Source organism: Monodelphis domestica, chromosome 2, assembly GCF_027887165.1.
Source record: "Monodelphis domestica isolate mMonDom1 chromosome 2, mMonDom1.pri, whole genome shotgun sequence".
NCBI lineage: Eukaryota > Metazoa > Chordata > Mammalia > Didelphimorphia > Didelphidae > Monodelphis > Monodelphis domestica.
In genome coordinates this window covers 26,398,090-26,418,217 of record NC_077228.1, presented here as the reverse complement: position 1 = coordinate 26,418,217, position 20,128 = coordinate 26,398,090, and the positions used below count along the sequence as shown (strand labels likewise).

At 42.1% G+C, this 20,128-nt stretch overlaps 1 protein-coding gene across 4 annotated transcripts in view; it reads left to right on the top strand.

Annotated features, from left to right (window-relative positions):
• The window catches only part of ZFYVE9 (zinc finger FYVE-type containing 9), a 186,278-nt gene that overhangs the window by 92,869 nt on the left and 73,281 nt on the right, over nucleotides 1-20,128 (top strand). For all 4 annotated transcript variants that reach the window (XM_056815136.1, XM_056815137.1, XM_056815134.1 and 1 more), the window contains one exon: nucleotides 19,261-19,360. In XM_056815136.1, coding sequence (XP_056671114.1) covers nucleotides 19,261-19,360 — 100 coding nt within the window. The remainder of the gene's footprint in view (nucleotides 1-19,260; nucleotides 19,361-20,128) is intronic.

Below are 20,128 nucleotides of genomic sequence, written 5' to 3'. Positions count from 1 at the left end.
AGTGCTACACTTTCATCAGTCAACATTTTTTTTGAACCCTTACCTTCCATCTTGGAGTCAATACTGCGTATTGGCTCCAAGGCAGAACAGTGGTAAGGGCTAGGCAATGGGGGTCAAGTGACTTGCTTGACCCAGGGTCACCCAGCTGGGAAGTGTCTGAGGCCAGATTTGAAGCTAGGACCTCCCATCTCTAAGCCTGGCTCTCCATCCACTGAGCCACCCAGCTGCCCCCCCAGTCAACATTTTTAAGGCATCCATGTGAGGAGTTTACAGTCTCATTGCTAGAGAGACAACCTGCAAACAAATATGTGCCAACTATATACAAACTAAAGAGGAAATAATTAACAGAGCAGGCACTAAAATTAAAAGGAGTTGGGTAAGAGTTTTAGTAAGAATATGGGATTTGGGTTATTTACGGTGACACTTATCTGCCCTGAACAAATGATGAGAACAGAATATAAGGAGACTGTTACTGTGTTGTAAGAAATGATGAAATAGTTTCAGAGAAGCCTGGGAGGAGGGTGCAGAAGCAGGAGGGCAGTGTATACAATAACACCGATATTGTAACGACAAACAAACAGAAGACTGATGAGTAAGCTTGCTTCTCACCCAGTGATAAAAAAGGGGGTGAATGCAAAGTACACGATAAAACATATGTTTTTAAATATGACCAGCATAGGAATTTATTTTAGTTAACCAGGCATATTTGTTTTGAGAAATGTTCACTTAAAATTTTTAATAGGGAGAGAATGGAAGAGAGGGGAAATAATAATAGGTGGGGAGAGAGGAAGTGATTAAAGCATTTTAAAGGATTTACAAGAAAGAGGGCCAGAAGGAAACAGACAAGCAGGAAGCTACATATTGAAATGTTATATGCTTACAAAGAAAAGCAGGCTCTATATGATATAGATGCACAGTTTTCCGTACAGTCCTTTTTCTGATTTCCTTGCCACATGGAAATGCTCATTTTATTTGATGTTAAGGTTAGAATTTAAAGATAAGATAGAAAAATAATCTCTCTCGAAGGAAAGATACACATTTTAGAGGAGGGCAAATATCCTTCCATTGTAATGTCTAAATTAGTCCCTCTTGTCAGATAAAGGAGAAAACAGGTAAATAACAGATGTAACTTCTGCTGTGTAGGGAATTATTTTTCTTTTATAAAGTATGGTTAAAATATTGCTTTGAAAGGCATAATGAATTTATGGATTGGTTATTCATGGTTCTGTCTTTTTCCTTCCCACTTCCATTTACCTCAGGGATGTCTTAAGAATTGATGAGATAATGTCTGTAAAAATCTTTGAGCTTCTGGGAAGAGAGAGGCTTCTAAATACAGGTATAATTTCCCAAGGCCTAAATTAATCAGACCATAAGTGAAAAATGACAATTCTAAGTGCTACTTGATTGTCCAAAACAATGCTGAATTTGGCAAAGTGAATAGTTTGTCTCATTATGGTTGGAAGTCAACTCTATCTTATAAGAGTCTTTATTTAATAGGGGAAATAACTAATGAAAATTTGTGACTAATGGTATAGTATCCACCCTAAGAAGCAGAAAATGAGTATTTTAAAATCCACCAAAACATGGAAAATCATGAATTTTTTCTCCCTATTCTTAGTGTTGGAGTCAAGACCCGTATTACTCACCAATGTCTTCCCTCTTAGATTACCTATTTTGTCTCTGCAACATCTCTAATATATCCACTGCCTTCTTCTTACAAGCTCTGGACTATTGCAGCAATAACTCCTTGGTGTGTCTGGCTGCCTCAAGTCTCTCCCTACTCCAGTTCATCCTCCGTTCGGCCACCAGATGATTTTTCTAAAGTGTAGATTTGACCATGTCATCTCCCCATTCCCCAATAAATAAATTCCAGTAGCTCTCATTGCTCCCAGAATCAAATGCAAAACTTCTTTTTAGCATTCAAACCTCTTCATAACTGACCACTCCTGCCTTTCCAGTCCAGGCTTCTAACTCCCCAATTCATATTCTGATCTAGTGACACTGGTGTCCTTCCTGTTTATGGACAAGACACTCCCTGGCTTGGCTCTGGCTATTTTCTCTAGTCATCCCTCATGCCTGGGGTGCTTGCTCTTCCTTCTAATCTTTCCTTCTGCCTGCCCTGGCTTCCTTTAAGTGCCAGCCCAAATCCCATCTACAAGAAGCCTTTACTGACCCCTCTTAATTCCAGTGCCTTCCCTCATTTCCTGTTGTACTATGGCATATTTGTTTATTTGTTGTCTCCCCAGTAGGTTGTGAGTTCTTTAAGGGCAGAGATTGGCTTTTGCCTCTTTGTGTATCTCTAGCACTTAGCATAGTACTTAGCACTTGGTCAGCAAATATTGATAATGCCTACTAACTGGCTTTTTAATTACTCTGTATGTATTATAAAAATTAAAATGAATATACAATAACTTCAAATATTATATTTTGGTAAGATTTATTAATAATCAATAGAAGTAACAAAATAAAAAGTTAACAAAATAAAACCATGTGCCCATGGTTAATCTACCTGCTCAAATAGCCCGTTCCACCATTGTCCTGACCCAGGAAGGAAAGAGTGTGAGACCAGGAACCCCACCCAATTTATCTCCTATCTACATCAGCACGTAATGACAGGAAGTCAGTGGGCTCTTGGGAATCATAATTTTTAGGGTAACAGATTTCTAATTACACAGTATCTTGTATGTTATTTTCAAAGTTTTATTCTTGATTAGAATGTTATTTTTAGGGTAACAGATTTCTAATTACACAGTATCTTGTATGTTATTTTCAAAGTTTTATTCTTGATTAGAATGTTAGCTTCCTGAAGGAAGTGACTGGTTTACCTTTCTTTATATCATTAGTGCCTATAATAGTATCAGGCACATATTAAGTGCATACTATGCAGTCAGTAAATAGTTACTAAGTACCTACTATGTGTCAGACACTGTGTTATGTGCTGTGGATTCAAAGAAAGGGAGAAGAATTCCTATCCTCAAGGAGTTCACTATCACACGGGGAGGACAACATGGAAGCCAATGTGTACAAACAAGCTGCATACAAGATAAGTTGGGGGGAAATCAACAGAGCAAGGGCATTAGCAGTAAAGGGGGTCAGAAAAGACCTCTTATAGAAGAACATTTGATCTAGGTCTTGAAGGAAGCCGGAAGCCAGGAGGCAGAGAGGAGAAAGGATAGCACTCCACGGTATGGGAGATAGCAGTGGGAATGCCTAGCCAGGAGGTTATTAGATTACAGTTTGGGGGGGGGGTGTACAAATTATAAAGGACTTGGAACACCAAACAGGCTTTTCTCTTGGATCCTGAAGGCGATAGGGAGCCGTTGGAGTTTATTGTGTGGGTGTGATAAGGTCAGACCTTTACTTTAAGAAGATCAGTTTGACAGTTGAGTGGAAGATGAACTAGAATGGGGAAATTTGAGACAGGGAGACCAAGCAGCAATAATTCAGGTGTCAAGTGATGGGGACCTGTATCAGGCAGGGTGCTGGGTAGGGTTGAAGCAGAGAAGCCGTCGTCTTGAAAAGATGTTAAAATTGACAGGCCTTGGCAGTAGATTTGATGTGAAAGGCAAGAGAGGGAGGAGTCAAAGGTGGAACCTAGGTTGCAAGCCAGGATGAATGACTGAAGGATTGTGGTACTCTCAGCAGTAACGGGAAGCTAAGAAGAGGGGAAAGAAAGCTTTGTGAGGGGGGAAGATAATGAGTTCAGTTTTCGACATGTTGAATTCAGGATGTTTATAGTACATTCAGTTGAAATGTCCGAGAGACATTTCCAAGTTTTGACTGGAGTCGAGCATATAGATTAGGGATTGTTTACTGACTGACTTGCTATAATGGCAGTGATCTTGGAAAGACTTTGGAGAACAGCAAAGGTGTCACATGATTGGCAAAAGGTGAAAATGTTTTGATATTCCAAAAAAGGGAGAGAATAGCATTTACAAAGTCAAAAGATGAGTGAACTTTATTTCAATTCCTGGCAGATTTTAGGATCTTTTATTTGGTAGACCTCTAGAAGGAGATGCCGTGCTCAAATGAGGGATCTTTTTGTAAAGTGCTTAATTAGCACAGTACTTCACACATTGTAGAGGCTCTATAAATGCACCCTTCCTTGGTACAAGGAACCAACATGGCTTTTTTTTTTTTAACCCTTACCTTCTGTCTTGGAGTCAATACTGTGTATTGGCTCCAAGGCAGAAGAGTGGTAAGGGCTAGGCCATGAGGGTCAAGTGACTTGCCCAGGGTCACACAGCTGGGAAGTGTCTGAGGACAGATTTGAAGCTAGGACCTCCCGTCTCTAGGCCTGGCTCTCAATCCACTGAGCTACCCAGCTGCCCCCCAGCATGGCTTCTTAAGTCAGACTAGTCTCATTTCTTTTTTGGAGTGATTTATTTGCCTGGCAGAGCAAGGGAATGCTGTAGATACAATTTGCCAACATTTTAGTGACCCATTCGACAAATCCTCATGTTTTTGCTGTGCAAAAAAAGTAGTAGCAAAAAAGTCTGACTTTGCTGGACTTGAAACTGGCTGACCCCAAAGCATGTTAATGGCGGGCTATCCCATTGGGAAGAGATCTTTTTCAGTTAGTGCCAGACTGTGTTGGTGTTGGACATTGTTTAGCTCAGTGTTTTGATGCTTGTCTTTTCACCCCAGTTAGTTTGAGTGAACTGAGAAGTTGTATCCCCAGAGGGTGTCAACTGCATTTCCTTGGGGTCTTAGGATTAATCCTGTCAGTTAGGATGGTTCTGGGAGTGAGTCAGATTTAATGAGATTTTAGAAAGGATTATTTACAAGGGCGGTATAGGAAGACCAGTTGGCACCAAAACATCTCCACCGAGTTCTGCGGCACCATTCCACAAGTACATACAGAATCTAGGGGAAAGTGGGTGCATTCTTAAATCACACGTGGCAAAGGGGTTGCTTAGATTGTAGTCATGAAGTTGTCCTTAGGCATGGAGTATCTTCTTTAATGGGTTCTCTATAAAATCTTGGAAGATACTTTCCTAAGAAAGTATCTATCGTCCTCAGCTCCTAGGGCAGACACTGTATCTATTGTCCTGGCAGATGCTGCTAAGACCAGAATGTTGATGTGAAGTCCAACATCTGCCTATCTTTGAAAGTTTTTGAAATATTCCTCTGGACAAAAGGGGTTGTATGTGGAGCAGAAAGAGACTGAGGCTTAGACTAGACCAAGTTTTCTTCTCTCAGAGCAATTTGTTTTTGAGGACTTGACTGGAAAGCTTCTAAGCTAAGCTGCCCGATTCTAAAATCATTCGATTTTGAATGGCTTAATATTTTGTAGATGACCCAGAGTATGACCCGATTTCCTGAGCCAGTATCAATATACTTCCTGTGCATTGTCATTTCCTTTCATCTAATGACTTTCTGGTAATTCTCAACCAAAGACTTTTTTCATTTAGTCTACAAGCTTTTGATTGATTGATTGTTTTGATTGGTTGATTGTTTCACCTTACTGAGGTATCTGAGCTTATTCAACTTTTACCCCGATTCTGACTCCAATTCATCATCTCTCCCTGCCAAAAACAAAACAAAACAAAACACGCCTCTCTCCCTAACTTCCCAATTATTATTGAGGGTAAGAACCGGCATACTGGAAATTACCCAGACTCAGTGTGGGTGTCATCCTCAACACTTTACACTCTCTCACTCTTCATAGTGAATCTAAAGTTACTAAGTATGCCCATTCTGCCTTTATAACAACTCTTGTATGCCTCCTCTCTTATGATGCTGCTTACCCTGGCCCAGACCTTCATCACTTCGCACCTGAACTTTTACAGGAGCTTATGCTTTAAGTCTTTCCCACTCTAATCTATCCTTTCTTCAGCTGCCAAATTGATGATTAAAAAAAAAAACAACAACCCTTACCTTGTGTCTTAAAATCAATACAGAGTATCAGTATCAAGGTAGAAGAGAAGTAGGGGTTAAGCAATAGGATTAAATGACCTGCCCAGGGTCACACAGATAGGAAGTATCTGAGGCCAGATTTGAATCCAGGACCTCCTGTCTCCTGACCTGGTTCTCTATCCATTGGGTCACCCAGTTGCTCCTCAGATTGGTCTTCTTAATGGGCAAGTCTAACCCAATCACCTCCCTATTCAATAAACTTCAGTGGCTGCTCCTATTATCTCCAGGTTTAAATATGAAATACTCCACTTTGGAATTCAAAACCCAAAACCTGGTCCTGTTTTGGAAGACTTTTCTGGTCTTCTTACACCTTACTCCTCTCTCTATACTCTTTGGTCTTGTGCCACTTGGCCTTCTTGCTCTTCCTCATACAAGACACTCCAACTCCTGACTCATTTTCACTGATTGTCCTTCACCTCTGGAATGCTGACCCTCCACATCTTTACCTCCCCAGCTTCCCTGGCTTCCTTCAAATCTCAGCTAAAGTTGCATCTTCTACAGGATTCCTTTCCTGATACCCCCATGCTAGCGCCTTCCCTTCTCTCTGAGTTAATCTCTACATCTACCTGAAGCAAGTGAAATTCAAAAAAGGTAGGCACAATTTCTCCTAGCAAGATAACATTTTATTAACCAGTCTCTACTTGCCAATAGACTTGCCTCAGTTTAGCCAAAGACCCCATCAGAAGGACAATTCCTCTTTTATAAGGTTTGCACAAATAACAGAACAGGGTAGGTGTGGAATTAATACATTTGGTTATAGGTTTGGTGACATCATGGGGTTGAAGACAACATAATTGGTTATGTAGCTGAGGTGTGGGGAATAATATGATTGGTTGGAAGTTGGGAATGAAGGACTAGCAACAACCCACCCTTTAGGGGGCATCTGGGTAGCTCAGTGGATGGAGAGCCAGGCCTAGAAACGGGAGGTCCTGGGTTCAAATATGGATTCAGACACCAGCTGTGTGACCCTGGGCAAGTCACTTGACCCCCATTGCCTAGCCTTTACAAAGCACTCTTCTGTCTTGGAGCCAATACACAGTATTGATTCCAAGATCAAAGATAAGGGTTTAAAAAAAAAAAACCTTCCTTTCCCTCTGGTGACAAAGAAAAATTCATTATTTTAGTCTGCCTGTAAAGTCAGAGATAGTAGACCAGACTTCTTTGGGTAGCAAACCAGATGCTTTTGAAGAAGAGCTAGGTAGTGTAAAGATACTAGACTCCTTGGTGCCCACTGGCATTCCTCAAGAAGAGCAGCTTTCCTTGAGGCAAAGATCAAACAGTGATTAGTAAGAGAACTAGATTCTAACGTTAACTCATTACAGGCCAGCTGAATCCTGAAACTCAGAGACAGACAACCATGTCTTAGGCAGTTACAGGATAAAGTCAATCAATTGTAGATAGGATCAATAATAACGATGTAGAATCACTTTTTTCTTCTCATTCCCTCTCTCTATCTTGTTTGTGTGTTAGATGCCTTTCTTGAGCAGGAGCTATTTTGCTTTCTTTGCATCCTCAAGGTTTAGTGTAATGCCTGGCACATAGTAGGAGCTTAGTAAATACTTGGTGACTTCAGTTAGTATTTAAACAGGCTTTTTATCTTGTTAGAAAAATATTTGTACTGGCCACAGTCCACTCAAGGGTCATTATTAGGCTTTGTGGGAAATAGAATGATAGATGTCAGGGTAGAAAGACCTGAATTCAGATTCTCTTCAGGCACTTGATAGCTCTGTGGATCTGGGCTCAGTTCCTTAGCCTCTTTCATTCTCAGTTTTCTTTAAATTGGAGATAACAATAGCACTTAATGTTTCAGGATCCAACATAAAGTGCTTTGTAGATGTTCAAGCGAGGCTGTCACATCTTTTATGTGTGATTGAAGTGGAGGGCTAGGCCGTCCTTATTTTAATCTCTTGGGAAATGAGTCTGTGCTTGTGACACAGAATGACATGTTTGATTGAGGACTGGACTTGGAAGCCAATGATAACAGCAATTAGCTATTATGTATGTGGCACCTACACTGTATAAAGCACTTTGAAAATATTGCCTCACTTGATCCTCATAAGTAGCTCCCCTGGAGTGGTGTGCTTCTGTTCTCTGTCTTGTTCCTGCTGTCTATGAGATCCTGGGCAGACCATGCCATCCCTCTGGATTTCAGTTTTCTTCTTGGTAAAGTGAAAGGTTTGGATTGGATGATCCTCGTCATCTCTTCTAACTTGCAGGGTTGTTCTTACTTAATAACAATATAACCTTGAACAACTCAATGTAAAGATTAAAATTAATATTCTATACTCCAAGTATTATTTTAATACTATTTATTAAAATAAACTTAGAACAAAGAGAAAGTAAAAAAACAAAGAAACCTAGCCAGCAACTCCCTTCCTCCATGCTGGTTCAGCCAGAGAGCAAGAGCTTCTTGGAGGGAGGGCACCAGTGTGGAGGAAGTTGAAACTGAATACCAAATTAACCAATGACACACGACAGGAAAAGGAAAAGGGGATTGAGGGAAATGTAGTTTCTAGGGTTCAAGATTCTAAATCAATACATTCTCCCCCGTAATCCTTTGGGAGATCAGTCTCCTCAATGGATCATGAAAACATAACTAACTTATAACTTGAACTAGAGGTATATACAAATATTACAGTTTTTAAAAAAAAATTTTTTTTAGACCCTTACCTTCCGTCTTGGAGTCAATACTGTGTATTGGCTCCAAGGCAGAAGAGTGGTAAGGGCTAGGCAATGGGGGTCAAGTGACTTGCCCAGGGTCACACAGCTGGGAAGTGGCTGAAGTCAGATTTGAACCTAGGACCTCTCGTCTCTAGGACTGGTTCTCAATCCACTGTGCTACCCAGCTGCCCCCAAATATTACAGTTTTTAAAGGGAAATTACAATAATTTGGGGATAAGAGGAAAAGAAAAAAGAAAAGGAACAAAACTGAAAATAGGTGCATTGACAAAAAGCCAATTAGCATAAGAGTGTACATTCAAAGCAAAAGCATTTCAGTTCCCCCAAAGTTCAAATTCGTCCTATCTCAAAGCTAACTCTGAATCTTCTGGTGCAGCGTGTGGTCTCTACAGGCATTTTCACAGTGCCTTCTAGATTCTGGGAGGTAGTCTCTTGTTCTAGATTAGGCTCAAATTCAAGTCAAAGTTCACAACAATAGCACAGTCGTCCCGCCTGCCCCCCCCCCCCAAAGAAAATAATAACACATCTTAAAAGCCTAAACTTGGACCAAGAATAGAAGTTGTCTAGAGGCAGATTTCAGCTTAATGTTAGGATAAGCTTCTTAGCAAATAAAGCTTCCCCATGTCGAATGATCCACCTTTGATGGTTGTCATTGGAATTCCTTAAGCAAGAGACAGTAGCTCTGAGAGTCTGTCAAATCACTGAAGATTGGTTTCCTCATGTATAAAAACAGAAGTGGTGGTACTTGCCTACCCCATCTCATGGTTTCCTGTGAGGCAGGGGCTATGCCAGAAGCCCTTCTCCTATGAGCTGCTCTTCCAGTCATTCATCCTCAGCTTGTACGTTAGACTCGAAGGGGTGAGGATTTCATCTGTTTATCACTCGCTGCTCCTCTTTGTCTTGGCAGATGATGTCAAGAATTGTTGTAGCCAAAAATCTCCTTTCCCTGGGGCCATATTGGTGAAGAGCCCTTCAGAGTATGGGCCATAAATAGTTGGTGTGTTAGCGAGCCTGTGTTGGGAGCCAGGCCAACTGAGAGGGCAGAGCCTCAGGGGAAAAGAGCTGGGGCAGCCCTTCCGAGGAACTTCAAATAAGGGAAGTTTGCACAGCCTTTTGCAAAACTTAAAATGCTGTTAAAATCCATTGCTGTTGTCATCATCATTATTATCACACTTGGTAACAATATAACTGTGCTGTGGGTGGCATTGACAGGGCTGGAGGAATTCTGATGGGAATTGGAGAATTGGCCTTCTAGTAGAGACAGGAATGTTGGAGATGGCATGAGGGGAAGCATAGCTTTTACACAGACTTTTTTTTTTAGCCCACAGGAATCTTGATTAAGTAGTAGGAAGAGGCAGGACTGGATAAGGGTCATCTAATTTCAGCACTCCTTCATCCCCTTTTTGCCCCTTATGTAATTGCAATAGAGGCAGCTATTTGAGATAGTGTATGGAGCGCTGGGTTTGCAGTTACTAGTAAGTACTGAGTTCAAATCCTATATCAAATGCTAACTAGATTTTGATCCCTGGGCAAGATGTTAAGCTCTGATGTGCCTCAGCATTTCCTTAGGACTTAACTGATAAGGTGGAGGGTAAATTCCACCCTGTCAAAGGTCAGTATTCACGTAAATAAAATAATATAAAACAATTAGGTGAATTTTATGGAGCCATAAGCAGTCAGTGATGAGAGGGTTAGATACAAATGAAATTGCAGTTAGAAACAGAATTATAATGATGTCTAGAGTGGGAAGTTACCTGACCTGGATCATGTGGCCTAACCAGGACTTCTGCTTTGCATTCCTGCTACTTTAGTCCAATTTTTCCTTAGAAGGGATTATATTTGGATAGTAAATGTCTCAGGGACAGGGATGTGCCTCTCCTGCCTGTCAGGTACTTATTAAGTGTTTGGATCCCTTTTCATAGGGGATTATTTTTCAAGGGAATTGGCATATTCGGCTAAACAGAACAGGAACCAAAAAGATAATCATAGGATGTTATGTATTAGAGTCCAGAAATTTCTGTTTTAGTTTTTGGCTTAGTCTTTTGGTCATGGAAAGGAAACCAGCCTTTGGTAGGCACTTAGAGGCTAAGCACTGTACATTGCTTTGGAGATATACATAGTCAAAAGAATAAAAAGGAAGATAGTGTCAGTGCTCAAGAAGCTTACATTCTAGTGGGGGATGACAGCATACAAATAGGGGTGTGGGGAAGGGAAGATGAAGGTGCCAAGCATGGAGGTCTGATTTTGAAGGCCAACAATTCAGGATCAAAGCCTAGAGGAGAATCAAGCAATGGGATTGGGGGACAGGGGATAAGAACCTTGTAGGGGGAAGTCTGAAGGTAAGCAGGCTGCAAGGGGTGGTAGGATGCTGCACAAGGAAGCCCCAGGTAACAGAGAAGTTCAAGGAGAGGTGTGGTTGTTTTTTAAAGTTCAAAAGGTCAGACCTGGACTAGGAGGGGAAGCTAGTTTCCCAGAAATCATAGAGATTTTTTAATTGCTACCAACAATGTTCAACAGCAAAGGATAAAAAGGAAATTACATTGAAAATAACTGTAGATAATGTTAAATACTTAGCCATATACTTACCAAAACAAATCAAGCAACTATATGAACAGAATTGCAAAAGATTTTTTATACAGATCAAGTCAGACCTAAACAATTAGAACGATATTAATTGCTCATGGATCAGCCAAGCCATTACAATTGTAATAGAAGGATTGAGAAAGAAATAAGGGGGAATAGAAGAGAGGGAAATGGGGAGAGAGGGTGAAGAGATTCTTCTTCCCCTCTCTTTTTTTGGGAGAGAGGTAGCCAAGTCTTGCCCCCCTAACAGAGGAAATATGACTCCTCAGAGAATAGTTTTGGGAGATAGAGGACAAGAATTGGAGAGATTAGTTTTGGTAAAATGACCCACTGCCAATAGCCTTTGGCCACAGCTTTTGTAGAGAAGCAGGATGGATTCTTCTACCTCTGGTTTCCTTAGGGACACCCACTGTCACTTCTCTTTAGAAACCTGGGGCTACCTGTAAAAATGAAATTATATCTCTAATAATAAAAATATTATATTTTATGATGTTTATTAAGGATTATTAGAAATCAAGGAATAAAGAAGGTACAAAATAAAAAACCATGTGCCCATGGCTGATTAGCCCATTTAAATCTCTGCTCTTAGCTTACCACTATACTTGCTACATCATTGCAAAGGAAGGAAGAGAGCGTGGGAGGTTTTACCGCTAGTTAAATACCAATTGTGATCTCGCCAACATGGAAACTCAGATGAGATTAAAGGGAATTCTGGGAAATACCAAGGACTTCTGGGGATTGAAGTCTAGGGTTCAAAATCTCCATTTTTACACATCCCACTCTCAAGGAGAGATGTTGTTCCTTGGGTTCGGCAGTTTGGATCACTGTGGATCCCAGTTTTCTATGAACAAGTTACTTTCTTTTTGTGGCATCTCAGTTTCCTTATTAGGAAAAGGATGAGTTAGAATAGATGAACCCTCTTGGTTTTTCTACTTTAAAATTTTTTTGGAACCTTTTTGCCTTAAAAAAAAGTGAAAGAAGTTAGACTGAGGCCAGTAGCACTTAAGAAGATGGATTAATGAGATAGGAAATGTATACCATTACTTGGAAATGCAACTTGCTGAATGTGGTTTTTGTTTATATTATCCTCTCTATGAATACTTTTTATTAGGGTATCACTTAAATAGACCCTCAATGATTTTGTTTTACAACCATTGTTTCCTTTTGCATTTTTTTCTATCCTAGATTCCTCAAGGTCCATTTTCATTATGATGTTCATCTCCATATTTAAAAACAGACACAACATAAGGTAGTTGTAACATGCTTATTAGTTTATTATTTTTTAAACCCATACTTTCTAAGTAGCAACTTTGACAGAAGAGTGTCAAGGGCGAGGCAAACAGGGATATGTGACTTGCCCAGAGTCACACAGATAGGAAGTATCTGAGGCCAGATTTGAACCTTCGGACTCCAGACCTGGCATTCTATCCACTGAGCCACCTAGCTACCCCTGCATGTTTTATGTTTTAAAATAAATGTGGATTATTAAAGGATTATTCAGATTAAATTTAGGGATTATTCCAGCAGGGTTTATTTTCCCATCCAATGGACAAGCAAGGACACATTCTGAGGGTGATCAGGATCATGGAAGCACCAGATTCTGTGCTATGTGTTGATCATTTAGAGGTGATATGCTAGCCGCAGGCTCAGGCATTTGCTAGGTTATCATTTGACGCATTCTGCTGGACTTCACCGGACAGAGCTTGAGGAATAGGCGATAGATGTTCCAGAGAACTGTCTGAGCTGTTTCAAAGTGGGATGAGCTGCTTGCTTCCAAGAGGTCTTCAGAAAAGATCAGATGATTACTTGTTAGGAATGGAATGGAGGGCATTTCTTCTGATGACCGTTGAGATCTAATTCTGGGATTGTGTGAGGTTGATTTTCTCAAGACACACACATGTTTTCCTGTGTTTGGAAACTTTACCTCTTCCTGCAGTGGGCCCCAAGGAAAAGCCACTTAGTAGACTTAGGTTTTTCCAAATATGGGGCAGAATGGAACTGCCCCCCATGTCTGGAATGTTCTCCCTCTCCCTCTCCACCTCCCAGCTTTCCTGTTTTCTTCTCAGTCTCAGCTGAAGTCCCACCTTCTGTAAGAAGCCCTTCCCAGACCTCCTTAGTACTAGAGCTTTTCCTCTGAAACTATCCCCATCCATATTGTCTGTATCCTGTTTACCGGGAGCTTCTTGCATATTTTCTGCCCTAGTAGATGTGAGCACCTTTAGGACAGGGCTTGTTTTTCCTGCCTTTGTATCTCTTGTTTAGCAAAGTGCTTAGTGAATAGTAGGTACTGAATTAAGGTTTATTAACTGAGGACACTTCCTTTATTCAAAAGTTTAAGAACTGACTAGGTAATACATGGACTAGTTCATTTTTTTAAGAAGATACTTTATTTATCCAGTTTCACATAATAACAATTTTCAAAATACATTTTCCAAAATTATAAGATCTAAATTGTTTCCCTCTCTTCTTTCCCTCCCCTATCTTGAGATGGTAAGCAAAATCTGGGTTATACATACATTATCATGCAAAGTATACTTTCATATTGGTCATTGTTGTAAGAGAATATTCATATAAATGCAAAACCCCAAAATAAAAACATAATTAAACTAATAAACTAATGCAAAAGATCCACATCCATGCAAATTCACCAGTTCTTTTTCTGGTGGTGGATACCGTTCTTTGTCATAAGTTCTTCAGAATTGTCCTGGATCATTGTATTGCTGAGAATAGCTAATTCTTTCACATTTGATCATTGTACCACGTTGCTGTTAGTATGTACAATGTTCTCCTGGTTCTACTTATTTCGCTCTGCATCAGTTCATCTGTAGGTCTTTCCAGATCTTTCTGAAACCAAACTGTTCATCATTCCTTACAGCACAATGGTATTTCATCACCATCATATACCACAATTTGTTCAGTCATTCCCCAATTGATGAACATCCTTCAATTTCTAATTCTTCCCAACCACAAAATGAGCAACTATAAATATTTTTGTTCAAGTAGACCCCTTCCTTTTTTTAAATGATCTCTTTGGGATACAGACATAATAGTGGTATTATTGGATCAAAGGGTATGTATAGTTTTATAGCCTTGTGGGCATAGTTCCAAATTGTCCTCCAGAATGGGTGAATTAGTTCTGCCAGCAATGTATTAATGTCCCAATTTGCCCAACCCCCTCTAACATTTATCATTTTCCTTTTGTTATGTTGGCCAACCCGATAGGTAGGAGGTGGTCCTTTAGAGCTGTTTTTATTTGCATTCCTCTAATCAGGAGTGATTTAGAACATTTTTTCATATGATTAATGATAGCTTTTATTTCTTCATCTGAAAACTGTTTGTTCATAACCTTTGTTTACCAATTGGGGAATGACTCGTATTCCTACAAATTTGACTTAGTTCTCCATAAATTTGAGAAATTAAACCTTTATCAAAGCAATTTGCTACAAATTTTACCCCCAGTTTGCTGTTTCCCTTCTAATCTCGGTTACATTGGTTTTGTTTGTACAAACCCTTTCAAATTTAATGTAATCAAAATGATTGATTTTATATCTTGTAATGCTCTCTCTGTCTCTCTCTCTCTCTCTCTCTCTCTCTCTCTCTCTCTCTCTCTCACTCACTCTCTCTCTCTCTCTCTCTTTCTCTCTTTCTCTCTCTTTCTCTCGTTTGGTCATAAATTCTTCCTTTCTCTGTAGATCTGCCAGGTAAACTGTTCTATGTTCCCCTAATTTGCTTATGGTATTACCCTTTATGTCTAAATCACATACCCATTTTGACCTTATCTTGGTATAGGGTATGAGATTTTGGTTTATACTTAGTTCCTGTCAAACTTTTCCCAACAGTTTTTGTCAAATAGTGAATTCTTATCCCCAAATCTGGGGTCTTTGGGTTTATCAAACACTAGATTGCTGAGGTCATTTAACCCTAATCTATTGATCGATCGATCTATCTATCTATCTATCTATCTATCTATCTATCTATCTATACCTATACCTATACCTATACCTATACCTATACCTATACCTATACCTATACCTATACCTATATCTATATCTATATCTATATCTATATCTATCTGTCTGTCTGTCTATCTATATCTATCAAATCTATTTCTTAGTCAGTATCAGACTGTTTTGATGATTACAGCTTTATAGTGTGGTTTGAGATCTGATATGCTAGGCCACCTTCCTTCACATTTTTTTTCATTAATCTCCTTGATATTCATGGACCATATTTATAATGATTGGCTTTTACAGGCCTTTGAAAGACCCATAGCACTTTCTTTTTGTAAACTGCTGTAGCCATTATATTTTCCTTTAACAAATCAATTAAGGCTAAGGAGCTTGACAGGATGCATGGATAGAATCTGGTGGTGGAACCACACTTACTGAGTGCAATTTCAGTTGTCATAATGTGCATTATCAAATTCTCTCATATAATTAGAGATGGTCTTAAAATAGGAGTACTTTTTTATGAGAAAAGTTGATTACAGGAAGCCCATCAAGATGATCACATTTGTAATTATGTACATAAAAAGCCAATTAAAGCTGAAAGCTTTCTTATTTGAACTTATATTCTTTACTGTCTTGTGGGGAGCAATCATATATCTTTCAAAGTCCTGTCTTTCAATTTCCTGTGACTTTAATAGCTTTTTGTATGCTACAAGAATTCTAAATTTCCCATCCCATATATACAGGGTCTTTTTTCTTCTTTTTTTGGGAAAAAAAAGAATATTTGTAATTTTTCCCCTCCTACATGACTTAGGCAGTGTTTCATAATATCAGAACTCTCAATTATGATTGATAAATATGTCTAGATAAGTAGTAGAGGCATAATACTTTTCATAGGATCAATCATTAGTCATATTTCTCCGATGCTTTAAGGTTTACAGAGTCCTGTGCTGACAGCATAGGCTTAGACTTGGAATCAGAGTGCTTGAGTTTGAATTCTAGTCTTATTTCTTAATGCCTACCTGAGCTGGGACAACTCATGTGACCTTTCACCTTGGCCCCTGCTTCTCTCTCTGTCAAATGAACCTCTGCATGCTGGGAAATCTTGGTCAGTTTCTCTTCCTGCTGATTATTAGATGATAAAAGTTTTATCCCAGTTTTTATAAGAAAACGGAGTCTCAGATTAATGACAGATTAATGACCCACAGTCAGGTCAGTGAAATTCAACACACATTCATTGAGTGCCTGATCTGCACAAGGCAGTGTGTAGTAGGTGCCGGGCATGCAGAAACAAGGAACTGTCAGTCTAGGGATCGGATCATTAGTATCAGAGCCAGGATTTGCACCCAGAAGAGGTCAGCAGCTTCCACCTTGTTCTTTCATCGTTGAGGTCATTAGAACCCAGAGAGGTTGTGGCTCTTTCAGTCTTCAGCTGGTTGAAGCAACTTAATCAGGATGTGTATATACTAGTAACACCACCACCACCGCCGCTGCCTCTAGCGCTTGTCTATTGCTTTAAGGTTTGCAAAGTGCTTTATAAATATTATTATATATTATTATAAATATTAGCTCTGGGAGGTAGTGACAGGAGTACCCTCATTTTACAGATGAGGAAATGGAGACAGGCAGGAGAGTTTCAGTCCCTGCCGCAGGGTCACACAGCTAGTATAGAGGAGGTGAGATTCGAATTCAAGGCTTCTGGACTTCCAGTCTGGTGCTCTCTGCAAGGCCACCCAGGCAGGAGTCTGAATGGCAGAGAAATGGAGAAATCGAGGGCTGGGGGCCGTTCCAGACAGAGCCTTTCCCCAAGTCCCAGTTACCCGTCCACCTACACCAGTAAGAGCCGCCCTCCACGTGGCTCAGTGTCAGGCAGAATTGGCCCCGGCAGCCTCCCCGGCAGCAGCAAACCTTCCGCCTCCCGAGAGCTGGTGGCTCTGTCTGTGGTTTGTCCTTGTCTGACTGCAAGAAGAGGTCACGACCCGCCTTTGGAGCCGCCATGGCCGCTGTCCGAGTGAAATGGAGCCGGTGGCCAGCCGAGGGGCGAAGGATGGGAAGTCTGACCCGAACAAGTGGGACCAGGCACTGGAGGGGGGAGCCTAGACCGGAAACTGCTGCTGGGGGGGGCAGCTGCCTGCCCGGTCATTAGCTAGGTGCTATTCAGATCCCCCAAGTCAGAAGGGCAGATTCCTGCCATTCCTCCTCCTCTTATTCGGACAAGATGTCTTGGAGGGGGGACAGGGAGGCCCTTGAGGTCCATTCACTGGGGACACGGAGACGTGAAGCGCCTACTATGCACGGAGCCTTGTTCTAGCTGTGGAGACTAAGCGAGGAAAAGCCACACACGCCGGCCCTCATGAGCTGGGGGGGGGGGAGGAAAAGCCACCCGTGCCGGCCCTCATGAGCTGGGGGGGGGAGGAAAAGCCACCCGTGCCGGCCCTCATGAGCTGGGGGGGGAGGAAAAGCCACCCGTGCCGGCCCTCATGAGCTGGGGGGGGAGGAAAAGCCACCCGTGCTGGCCCTCATGAGCTGGGGGGGGGGACACGCGTGCAGATCGCTGTCACCCACGTTCAGATATGATTGAGCGCGCAGGAAAAGGGATCCAGAATGAAGGGCAGGAGAGATGGGAGGCCTGAGGGCGCTCTATGAGAGTTGGAGGAGCCCAGGAAGACCTCCTGAAGGCGGGGCTGCCCCAGCTGGGCTAAGAGGAGGGCTTTCCACGGGCAGAACTAGGGAAGGGAGCAGAACTGGCCACTTCACAGCTCTGAGAGGCCAGCGGGAGGTCCACTGGGGCTAGCAGAGAGTGTGCGTGAGAGAGAGAAGTCATGGGGAATAAAGCTGAAAAGTAGATTGGAAAGGCCAGATGAAGGGTTTGCCTTTTAGGGAACTGCCAAAGGCTATTTTAGTGGCCTGGGTGAGAGGCCGGAGGGGGTTCTGCCAGCTCCTTTTGGGCAGGGACAGCATCACCTGTCCAGGCACTTCTGGGTCATCCTCTAGACGACCGCATTGCCCTTTAGGAAGAGGAATAGATGCTCCCCAAAGGCAGGGGCTGCTTCATCTAGTCTAATGGATTAATTGTGGGGATCCCGGAGCGGGACCCGCACTCACCGCCTGGATCTGGCGCGGCCCTGCTTTTGTGAGCGTCTGGCCAAGGTAGAGATCTGACCCACAACACCAGAGTGCCGAGGTGGGCCTACCTTGGCTCGCTTCATGTCGCGCCCCGAACCTGCCTGCTCACGTATGGTCCAGTTAACCAGGATCTCGTCTGCTGTCTGAACAAATGGCTAACCCATGTTCTCTCTCTGCTGTGGAGGCTTTACTGGGTGCCCGTTCATTCCCTCAAATACTGGTTCTGAGAGCCCTCCACATGCACATCTTTGTGGGCACCGCAGGCTCCTCCTCCAGGCTGCTCCTCCTTCCATCTCTGTCAGCCCAGTGCGTTCTATTCCTCACCTTTGCCTAGAGTTCTTTGTCTTAACTTGGGGGGGGGGGGGACTCATGCACCCATACCGGTGCCAGATGATGAGCTTCTTTTCTTAAAAATTGTATTTAATTAGTTAAGTTAGAATATTTTCCCATGGCTACAAGATTCCTGTTCTTCCCCTCCCGTAGCTGATGAGCAGTTCCGCTGGGTTTTATATGTCGTTGATCAAGACGTATTTCCATATTGTTGATACTTGCACCCGGGGGAACAAGGTTATGAGCTTCTCGAAAGCAGAGACTGTCATTTGTTCACACATGACGGACGTGTTTGGAATTAATTTCCATGCTCCTTGCTGTCAGTGGTGCGCCTCCCTCCCCATCCCTTCCTCTTGTCCCTGTCTCTGCGTTATCCACTCTGTGTGTCTCTCCCTCCGTCCATCGGGCTTTGAGTCTGTCTCTCTCACGTCTGTGTTTATGTGCGCGTACGCCCGTCCTCATGAATGCTGGAGAAAGGAGGAGAAGCGAGCGCTGTCCCAGATCCCTGGCAAGTGGCTGTCTCTGCTTCTGACGTCCTGGGCCATCCGGTCGCTGCCGGGAGTGGCCGCTGGGCCTGAATTTCTCTTTGATGGGTTTCTGGTGCTCCCATTAGAACCTCCCTGTTCTTTCTGCGTTGGGGGATCTGAGTAATTTGGACTGTTCTCTCTCTACACAGGTTTTCTGTGCTGCATGTTGTAGCCTCAAGTGCAAGTTGCTATATATGGAGAGAAAGGAAGCCCGAGTGTGTGTGATCTGCCATTCCGTGCTCATGAATGGTGAGTGTTCATTAGGAGAGGGCTGAGTCTACAGGGACCCTGAGAGGCCTGGAGACGCCTCTCAAACATTATGGCTTCTTCCTGCCCTCTCAGAAGGATGCTTTAAATTGGCCTTCTTAAAACGGATTGAATTTAGCTGGAAAGATTGAGTTACATGCCTCTTGGAAGTTTGTGTTGAAAACTCAGCCTCCCTCTCCCTAATATAATGGTTAAAGGCTAAAGCCAGGTAAGTGTTAGCAGGAGAGAAGAGACTGATTAGTCCTCTGAGTGTTTGAAAATAGGGGGCAGAGGGATGGGAGATACGTGATTCCAAGGGGAGGATATTACGGACGACTGGCTGCTTTGGAGGGCTGCCGCCCCATTCCCTTTGGGAGGAAAAGCAAGCGCAAATACTGAGAACGTTTCTTCTCATTTTTTATTGTATTAAAAGAAGTGAACCGTTCCAACTTCCAGGAACAAATGGGATGCTGGCTTTTGAAGGAGCAGCCCGCATTGTCCATCACGTAATTGTATGCATATCGGGTTAAATATAGCCAATGCAATCTTCATCCTCTGGGGTTGGAAAAGAGACCTAAACGTATTTCAGTTAAAAACCTTAAAGGTTTTTGTAAAGGGGCATAATAAAATTGATCAGACTCTAATGTTTTCCCTCTGAAAGCCTCCTTGTACTGCTGCCAAAATGAATCCTCACGGGCTTGTGTTATGGTGAGCATGGGGGGCAGGGTCCCTGCCATGCCACAGTCTAGCATCCTCCAGAAGCTGCCCTTT